This window comes from Arvicanthis niloticus, chromosome 5 (assembly GCF_011762505.2).
Source record: "Arvicanthis niloticus isolate mArvNil1 chromosome 5, mArvNil1.pat.X, whole genome shotgun sequence".
Lineage (NCBI taxonomy): Eukaryota > Metazoa > Chordata > Mammalia > Rodentia > Muridae > Arvicanthis > Arvicanthis niloticus.
In genome coordinates, this window is record NC_047662.1 from 48,779,120 (window position 1) to 48,789,560 (window position 10,441).

Sequence of the window (10,441 nt, forward strand, 5' to 3'; positions counted from 1 at the left end):
AGAATGCTTTCCACAAGATGGCCATTTTTACTAAATTAATCCTTCCAATCCATGAGCATGGGAGATCTTTCCATCTTCTGAGATCTTCAGTTTGTTTCTTCAGAGACTTGAAGTTCTTGTCATACAGGTATTGGTTAGATTTATACCAAGGTATTTTATAGTATTTGTAGATGTTGTGATGTGAGTCCTTTTTTGTGGATCTTGTGTCGTGTGTCTCTTTGCTAATTTTTTCCTCAGTCTGTTTATCCTTTGAGTAGAGGAAGGCTACTGATTTGTTTGAGTTGATTTATGTCCAGCCATTTTGCTGAAGTTGTTTATAAGTTTTAGGAGTTCCCTGGCAGATGCTTTGGGTCACTTATGTATAGTATTATATCATCTGCAAATAGTGATATTTTGACTTCTTTCTTTCCTATTTGTATCTTTTGACTTCCTTTTAATACTAGGTATTTAATACTAGGTATTTAATACAGGTACAGAGAGAGTGGGCAGCCTTGCCTAGTCCCTGATTTTAGGGAATTGCTTCAAATTTCTCTCCATTTAGTTTGGTGTTCCTTCTGTTTCTATTTTGTGGAATAGTTTGAAGAGGATTGGTATTAGGTCATTCTTGATGGTATGATACAATTCTGCATGAAAACCATCTGATCTTTTTTTTTGTGGACAGACTTTAATAACTGCTGTTATTTCTTCATGGAGTATGAGAGTGCTTAGATGGTTTATCTGCTCCTGATTTAACTTTGGTACCTTGTATCTGTCTGGAAAATTGTCCATTTCATTCAGATTTTCAGTTTTGTTGAGTATAGGCTTTTGTAGTAGTATCTGAAGATTTTTTGAATTCCTTAATTTCTGTTATGTCTCACTTATCAGTTCTGAGTTTATTAATTAGGATACTGTCTCTGCAACATCTGGCTAGTCTGGCTAAGTGTTTATCTATCTTGTTGATATTTTCAAAGATCCAGCTCCTGATTTTGTTGACTCTTTGTATAGTTTTTGTTTGTTTGTTTCTTTGTTTGTTTGTTTTTGTTTCTACTTGGTTGATTTCAGCTCTAAGTGTAATTATTTCCTGCCTTCTAGTCCTCTTGGGTGTATTTGCTTCTTTTGGTTCTAGAGCATTCAGTTGTGCTGTCAAATTGCTAGCGTATGCTCTCTCCAGTTTCTTTTTGTAGGCACTTAGAGCAATGAGTTTTTCATGTAGCACTGCTTTCATTGGTATGATGAGCCTTCATTTTCATTAAATTCTAAAAAATCTTTAATATCTTTATTTCTTTCTTGACCAAGTCATCATTGAGTAGAACATTGTTCAGTTTCCATATGTATGTGGGCTTTCTATTGTTTTTGTTGTTAGTGAGAACCAGCTTTAGTACTTGGTGATCTGATAGGATGCATGTGATTATTTCAATTTTCTTGTATCTGTTGAGGCCATTTTGTGACCAATTATATGGTCTATTTTGGAGATGGTACCATGAGGTGCTGTGAAAAAGGTATATTCCTTAGTTTTAGGATGAAATGTTCTATAGATATCTGTTAAGTCCATTGGTTTCATAACTTCTGTTAGTTTGACTGTGTCTCTGTTTAGTTTCTGTTTCCAAGATCTGTTCATTGCTGAGAGTGTGGTGTTGAAGTCCCCCACTATTATTGTGTGAGATGCAATTTGTGCTTTGAGCTTTAGTAAGGTTTCTTTTATGAATGTGGGTGCCCTTGCATTTGGAGCGTAGATGTTCAGAATTGAGAGTTCATCTTGGTAGGTTTTTCCTTTGACAAGTATGAAAGAGTCCTTATTTTTTTTTTTTTGATAACTTCTGGTTAAAAAGTTAATTTTATTCGGCATTACAATGGCTACTCCAGCTTGTTTCATGGGATCAATTGCTTGTAAAGTGTTTTCTAGTCTTTTACTCTGAAGTAGTGTCTGTCTTTGTCACTGAGGTACATTTCCTGTATGTAGCAAAATTCTGGGTCCTGTTTATGTATCCAGTCTTTTAGTCTACATCTTCTTATTGTGAAATTGTGTCTATTGATAAGAGATATTAAGGAAAAATGAGTGTTGCTACCTGTTATTTTTGTTATTAGAAGTGTAATTATGTTTGTGTAGCTATCTTCTTTTGGGTTTGTTGGAAGATTACTTGCTTGCTTTTTCTAGGTTGTAGTTTCCCTCGTTGTGGTGTAGTTTTCCATCTGTTATCCTTTTAGGGCTGGATTTGTGGAAAGATATTGTGAAAATTTGGTTTTGTCATGGAATATCTTGGTTTCTTTATCTATAGTGATTGAGAGTTTTGCTGGGTATAGTAGTCTCGCCAGGCTTTTGTGTTCTCTTAGGGTCTTCGTGATTTCAATCCAGGAACTTGTGGCTTTTATAGTCTCTAGTGAGAAGTCTGGTATAATTCTGATAGGTGTGCCTTTATATGTTACTTGACATTTTTCCCTTACTGCTTTTAATATTCTTTTTTTTCTTTTGTTCATTTGATGTTTTCATTGCTATGTGAAGGGGGAACATCTTTTAATATCTATTTAGAGTTCTGTATTCTTGTATATTCATGGGCATCTCTTTCTTTAGGTTAGGAAAGTTTTCCTCGATAATTTTGTTGAAGGTATTTACTGGCCTTTAAGTTGGGAATCTTTATTCTCATCTATACTTATTATCCTTAGGTTTAGACTTCCCATGTCCTGGACTTTCTTGATGTTTTGGCTTAGGAACTTTTTGCATTTTGTTTGACATTTGTGTCAATATTTTCCATGGTATCTTCGGCACATGAGATTCTCTCTCTGTCTCTGTATTTTGTTGGTGATACTTGTATCCATGACTCCTGATCTCTCTTAGGTTTTCTATCTCCAGGGTAGTCTCCTTTTGAGATTTCTTTATTGTTTCTACTTCCATTTTTAGATCCTGGTTGGTTTTGTTTAATTTCTTCACCTGTTTGGTTGTGTTTTCTTGCAATCTTTAAGGAATTTTTGTGTTTCCTCTTTAAGAGCTTCTACCTGTATACCTGTGTTCTCCTGTATTTCTTTAGAACTGATTTAAATCTCAATCCTGCTTTTCTGGTGTGATGGGGTGTCCAAACTTGCTATGGTGAGGGAACTGGGTTCTGATGATGACAGGTAACCTTGGTTTCTGTTGCTTATAGTCTTGTTCTTGCCTTTCACCATCTGGTTATCTCTAGTGCTACCTGAACTCACTATCTTTGACTGAAGCCAGCTTTTCCAGTTATCTGGCTTTTGGCAGAACTCCTCAGAGTCTAGCTGTATTTGTGATCCTGTAATCCTGATCTCCTAGGTGGAAGAGCTCCTGGGACTCAGGCTGCCTCTGGGATATGGAAATCCTGCTGCTCTGAGTGCAGTGGTTCCTCTAGGATGTGTCAGGGTATGGTGTCTTCATAGGAGCAGACCAGCTAGGTGTCTGCCCCAGGCAAAATGCAATTTCCTCATTTTAAAGATAGGGTATCAAGTGACAAGGATGGCCTTGAACTCTGGATCCTTCTGGTAGTGTACAGTTTTCTCGATGTAGTCTGGAATTTTAGTGATAATTATCTTTATTATTTAATCCTTCTGCAGTATTTTAAATTATGTTTCACAGATTACAGTTTTGCAAGTATATGAACTGGAATTTTCTCTTAATTAACTTTACAAATTATGCTGGAGAAGGCTTCAGGCACACAACCCCAAATTTCTAGCTTTTGACTTGTGTCCTGGAAGCCACAGATGACACAGAAATCAAGGCTGTAGGCATATAGTTGCTTCATGCTTGTCCAAGTTTTTAGACATTGCATAAGATGTGTAAGTGTATATGAGAAAAAATATACAGCAGCCACACCTGGAAACTAGAATTAATGTCCTGGGTACAAAAAGATCACAATCAATACTAGCCTTAGAAGTGCTAATGGATATATTGTCTCATCTTTTTCTTCCTCTGGACACCAACTTGTCATGGAAAACTCCTCTTCCTGTAGCCTAAGTACACTTGGATTCTCCTCTAAGACTCACATGGGCAGGTGCTCTCATTCAGTAGCATCGATTTCCAAATACTCTGGGGAAAATTGCACCTTTTACTTAGGTTTGGCATTTCATATGTGCTCTGATTATATAGCCAGGTGGCCATGAATTAACAGACCTTTTACCTTATTAACCAAATTAGTATTATGTAGGCCCAGACTACTTGCACTTGTCTCTAAATAGTTGAGTAGTACATACAGCCAGGGATCTCACAGGTTCTCCTTAGCCCTTCTCAGGAGAGATCAATCTGTTGAAAGGACAATTAGGCTGGGTTGGGCTTATGACATTAGCTCTATTTTCATAAAGGGCCTGAAAAATTGTTCAGTGTCTTTTCCCTGAAACAAAACTCTGGTCAGACTTTATGCTCCTGAATAACCCTTCTGACTAAGCATGCAATTAAGAGAAACAGGGATTGGTATCATATGAGAAAATGGTTATTTTTTCCTCTGTGGTTGCTTACAAGGGACTCTATATGCTGAGAGTGATAAATTTTGGCTGTGCAGAGTGTGTAATAAACTGTGCAGACTGGATTCTCCATTACTGCCAGAGCATGGGTGCCCCAGACTGCTCTGCTCCAGTCAGTGTGTCAAGGTCTAACAAGAGAGAGAAGAGGAAGAAGGGGAAGAATGGAGACAAACCAGAGTGTGTCACCAAGTCTCATTTCTCATTTACTGTCTCCCTCTTATTGTCTCCTATTGCAAGGAAATCCTGAGAATTTATAAACATAAGCAGGGGAACACAGCTGAAGACTCTTTACCACATGTGCCTTGCAGCCGGGGTCACTAAACAGTAAAACAAGATATGTGGGATAAACAAGATGTTTATCAGAGTGTGCCTAGCTGTTGTAGGCTGTTGAAAACAAGTTTCTTCTCAGGGTATATGGCTGGAGATGGCTGCAAAGTTGATAGCTGCTTTTGGCTAGGACTTTGCACCTAACACATGGGCTCTGGCCCTCTGATTCCTGCAATGTGTGAAAAATTGGGATTTCCAAAACTTAGCCTGAAATTGTCTCCTAAATCTTTCTCCAGGTTCCTTCTGACTGAATATCTATTAGGATGAGTACCTACAACTCTCCCACACTCGAGCAGCTGGCACTGGAGGCACTGCTGAGGAATGATGCCATAGACTTCTCTGATCTGGAAAACCTCCCCACTATGCTCTTCCCACCACTCTTACTACAGGCATTCAAGAGCAGATGCACAGAGATACTGAAGGCAACAGTGGTAGCCTGGCCCTTTTCCTACCTCCCCGTGGGACCATTGCTGAAAACTGCTGGTGTGGAGATGATGCAAGCAGTGCTGGGTGGCATAGATATACTGGTGAACCAGAATGTTCATCCCAGGTAGGCAAGACCCAAAATGGCTAGAGGGGGATATGGTTAGTGATAAGACACACATGAGGGCAGAGAGACTGTGATCAAACAGGACAGAGGCTAATGATGTCATTAACATTGGGGATTTATGGGAATACTATTCAAGTTGGAAGCTGATCTAAGTGAAACTCATAGTGGACAGCTCAGAGTACAAGTAGCCCTTGAAGGATGAGCCTTTCCCTGGCTTTCCTACAGACACTAGATATGGGAGAGACACAAGTCAAGAGCAACTGAATAGAGGGAAGTGGGGCATGTCTCCCTATGCAGATCATGCAGTGCTCTGCTTGCCTGGTGTGAAGTGTTATGTTGGAGTTGATATTCCACAAGTGTAATCTAAGCTGACTCCACGTTTGTTCCTGTTTTACATTATAAAACTACCTTTTTCCATCACAGAAGGAAGAAGCTTCAAGTGTTGGACTTGAGAGATGTGCATCAGGATTTTTGGGATGCATGGGCTGGAAGAGAAGATGGAGGGTGCTCAGCAGATACTTTAAGAAAGAAGCAAGTCCCAGAGAGCCATCCTACTTATACACCAACAGAGCTATTGCAGGTGGTCACTAACCTGAGCCTCATCTTCCCTTTGAAAGAAGACCAAAAATGCTTGCTCCAGTGGGCCCAGAAGAACAGTGAATCTTTGCAGCTAATCTGTCTGAAGATGAAGATTTGTGTCTCCCCCCTGGAGATTACCAAGGAAGTCTTGGATGTTTTCCAGCCAACCTATATTGAGGAATTGGAAATATGCTCACATGAGGTCTTGTCTAACCTACGTTTATTTCCACATTACCTTGACCCAATTAGAAATATTATCAGATCCAATCTAAATCAAATTCATTTCCAATGTAATGATGCGAATACAGTGACAGATGTAAAGAGGTATGCTGCTAAATTCTTTTCTCAGTTCTCCAAACTCAACCATCTCCAGAGTCTCTATTTGAATGGTTCCCATATTTCCTATGACAACATGAAAATTTTGTTCAGGTAAGGAACGATGGTGAGCTGTTTGTGCTCTGGCAAAAAAACAAAACAAAACAAAAAAACAAAAAACCTTTCCTTTTACTTGGAGCACCTGAGTTCTGCCAGTCACAAAGGTGTTACAATGACAGACTCATTAAAGTGAAGTGTGGACTATTTGTTAACTGAACTCACTTGGTTCATTCTTACTCTTTATCTGAGTCTAAGCTGGGGTAAGGAAAATTGAGATAGCAGTCTTGCAAGCAGGTTCATTGTGTGGGTCAGATGCAGTAAGTGTGCTTTGCATATTCCTCTTTGGGATCCAGGCAAAGGTAATAGAAAGAAACAGGAAAGAGCAGAGAGCCCTGCGCTGCAGAGGCTCCACACTTGCCCTCTACAAAGATATACATGTACAGCAACCAGTTGGTTCCTCTATTGGAGTCAGTCAGCTTCTAATTCTGCATAAATGGAAGGAAGGTTTGAACACAAGTTGGGACTAAGTAGATGAGAAACCTGTGACACTGGGGTGGGAGTCATCAGAGTTAAGGGTAGAACACTGAAATCAAGGATGGGGACTGTGGAGATAGCAGGGACAAAAATAAACTCTGTAGAACACAGGCCAAGATGTTGCCAGAACCTTTCTGGGCTAGTCCTTTCTAGGTATGCTCTTCTGGCATGAGGAGGCAAGCTGTAGTTCTCTGACAGAGTATGGAGAGTTTCAGATCTGTGGTCTGAGCCCATCCCACATGATTGTAATATGCCTATGTAGACAATGCTATGATCAGACACCAACATGTTTTGTTCTCAAGGTGGATGTTCAACAGAAGCATAGATTGACTCTACATATGTGGCTTCCTTTGTCAGTGTCAATCTTATTAGTGTCCTCCAGCAACATGAGCTGAAACCAATTTCTTGTTCTTTTTCTAGGTTCCTGAAGACCCCCTTGGAGTCCTTCTCTATGACTTTCTTTGAACTCTCAATGTCAGACCTGAATCACATATCAAAGTGTAAGAAACTCTATCAACTGAAACAACTGCACTTCAATGCTGTAGTGTTTTCTGAGTCATGTTTCAAGAGTCTCCGAATTCTCCTAGAGAATGTATCTGAAACTCTGCAGAGTCTGCAGTTTGAACACTGCAGGATGGAAGACTCTCAGCTCAAAGTCCTCTTGCCAGCCCTGAGCCAGTGCTCACAGCTCAACAGTATTATTTTTGATGGTAATTATTTCTCCACTCCTGTACTCAGGGACCTTCTGCAATGCATGGCCAATCTGAGCAACTTGACTGTAGAGGTGTACCCTGCCCCAAAAGAGTGTTATGATACCCGGGGTTATATTGTGGTGGAGAGTTTTTCACAGCTGTGTCCTGAGCTGGTACAAATGCTCATGGCCAAAAGGCAGCCCAAGACAATCATGTTTGTTACAGCCACCTGCCCTAATTGTTGGGGATGCTGTGTCTATGACACAAAGACAAGCCTTTGTCATTGTTGGCAGTAAATAAGAGGTTGATTCTGGATGCTGAGAAATGAAATCTGAGGAAGTACATTCACCACAGAGTCCCTAAATTCATGGCTTTAGATGCAATAAAATCAAAATGGTGTTCAGTGGATTGAGACCTGGGGTGACTTGATAATAGAATAGTAGGAACAGGGTCTTGTGGAGTCATAAGGACAGTTCTGCATGTCTAAATATGCCTCCATCAGGACAGGATCCACATTGGCTTCCCCATTTTGTAAATATAAGGCCAGTCTTTGAACTGATTGGTCTCCTCTTGTGTGCTACCCATGTCACTGACCTCAGTTTCACGTTTGCTGTTCTATGATGTCCTGATGTATAGTAAGGAAGTTATCATCTGGGCCTTGTTGGTGGCAAAATGCATTAAAGTCAATTATGACATCTACTTTTTACTTCCCACTGTTTGTAACGGCCAGCTCTGTTCTGCAGCTCGGGGTCTAGCAAGAGAAAGCGGGGGGGGGGGGGCGGGGGGGGGGGGACGAAGGGGGCGCGACCAGAAGAATGGAAACAAACCAGAGGATCTGTAGTCAAGTCTCCTTTACTGTCTCCACCATACACACCACTCCTACTACTACTACACCACTACTACTACCCCCCCCACACAAGGAAATCCTGTGTATTTATAAGCACAAGCAGGATAACACAGGTGAAGACATTTTACCACGTGTACCATGCAGCTGGGGTCACTAAACAGCAAAACAAGCTATGTGGGATAAACAATATAATTATCAGAGTGTGCTTCAGCTGTTGCAGGCTTTTGAAAAACAAGCCTCTCACCAGGGTATATGGTTGAAGATGGCTGCAAAGTTGATAGCTGCTTTCTAGCCACTTTCTGCTTAAAGTCGCCTCCCAACAACTGTTGTTTCCTTGGTTTGTTATGTGAACAGTACTGTCAAACTATTTGTGAAGGGCTCTTAAAAACCATTCTCTGTAGAGAACCATCCTTGGGATAGGATGGGATTGGGAGCCCAAAAGCATTCCTACACAAGACTGTGAAAGTGAACACATTCTAGAAACAGAGTTTGTGTTTGTTAGAACTTAAATTTCATCAGAGTTTGCAGAGATGGGCCATCATAGGATTTCCAATGACAATGGGGCATCATGCTCTATCAAAATATTGCAAAGTTTTATCAGTGAAAGTGTGGTCTCAAAACAACTTATTCAGCAAAAGTAGAATGCATACTGTCTACTGTCCCCTAGGGGCTAGACCCTCTGCTGGTCAGTTCATTCACAGAAATGCAGAGACAGATAAGCAGGCTTGTCATGCCTCAAGCACATCTGGGATTCCTAATCTCCAGGCCCTGACAGTGTTTTGCCAAGCAAAAAGTACCCTATGGAGGAAATTCATTCTGCATCTTCTGGATCATTGTCTCTGGGTTCAGCTTCAGGTCAAGACACTGTTTCCAAAGCCTTAGACCTCTGCCTCAGCAGTTCACAGCAAACACACACACACACACACACACACACACACACATTGTGTTTAAGGCTATGTTGTCCAGAAGATACCAGCCTATAGAGTAAACTCATCCTCTACTTCCAGCCAACTGAGTACCTGGCCCTCACTTGGTACCCTACCTCAAACAGAGTACCTTAGGTTCTGGAGAGATGGCCCAGCAGAAAAGAGTGATTTCTACACTTTTAGACAATTTACGATTCTTTTCTGTTACCAACCTGAAGACTCCCACTCATCTAGCTCTGTGTAGATATACTTCCATTGGATACCATGCTCATTTCTGAATCCCTATATGATGCACATAAGTGCATGCTGGTGAAACACACACTTAAATTTAAATAAATACACCTACAATAAATATTCACAGTTAAAAATACACTTTAGTACTGGACAACCAATTGGTTGTCTTCCCCAGAAAAAGCCAACTCTTCTCTTCCTTGCTTTTCAGTTTTCTACAGTTCTTTGTATAGGTCTGAAACTCTGGGGCATTGTCTCTGTCTAGTTTGCCATGTTCATTGGTGTCATGCTTGTTCAGCTCCTATAAGTTCAATTGTGTTTTTCGAGCTTTGCCTATAGCTTTTCACACTTCTAATACATGCAATCTCACAGCACATTCACTGGCTCTCTAGAGCTTACAGTCCTCTTTCCACATCTTCAGTAATGTTCTCTGTGTGTTCTGTAGATGTACCCTTTGGTATTGATGTCAATAATTCTGCATCTTTATTGGTTGTGGTTTTCTGTAGGTATCTCTGCCTCTTGAAAAAAGAAGTCTCCTTTATGTTGGGTAAAGAATCTAATAATCAGTGGATATAAGGACAGATGTTTGTAGATTGTTGTTAGGAAGTATGCTTGTTTACCACATGAGTGCTTGTAGATTCTCCTAAATTGTCAGCGCTGAAGACACACATGTATCTCTTAGTTGGGGTTTAATTGATGTGAAGAAACACCAGGATCAAGGCAACTCTTATAAATGAAAACAATTAAATGGGGCTGCCTTACATTTTCAAAGGTTTAGTCCATTGTTGCCATGGAAAAATCATGGTGGTATGCAGGCAGACATAGTACTGAAGACAGAGCTGAGATTTCTACATCTAGATCCACAAGGAGCCTGAAGAGAGCGTTAGCCACTAGGTCTGCCTTGAGTTTCTGAAACCTCAAAGCCCACTCTGCA

At 40.4% G+C, this 10,441-nt stretch overlaps 1 protein-coding gene across 1 annotated transcript; it reads left to right on the forward strand.

The window, feature by feature from the left end:
- The first annotated feature begins 5,036 nt into the window (after positions 1-5,036).
- LOC117708254 (PRAME family member 12-like) lies at positions 5,037-7,799 on the forward strand. Its single transcript, XM_034501728.1, has 3 exons — positions 5,037-5,323; positions 5,750-6,331; positions 7,232-7,799. Exons 1-3 carry the CDS (start codon positions 5,037-5,039, stop codon positions 7,797-7,799), a joined length of 1,437 nt encoding a protein of 478 aa, XP_034357619.1.
- The last annotated feature ends 2,642 nt before the right edge of the window (positions 7,800-10,441 follow it).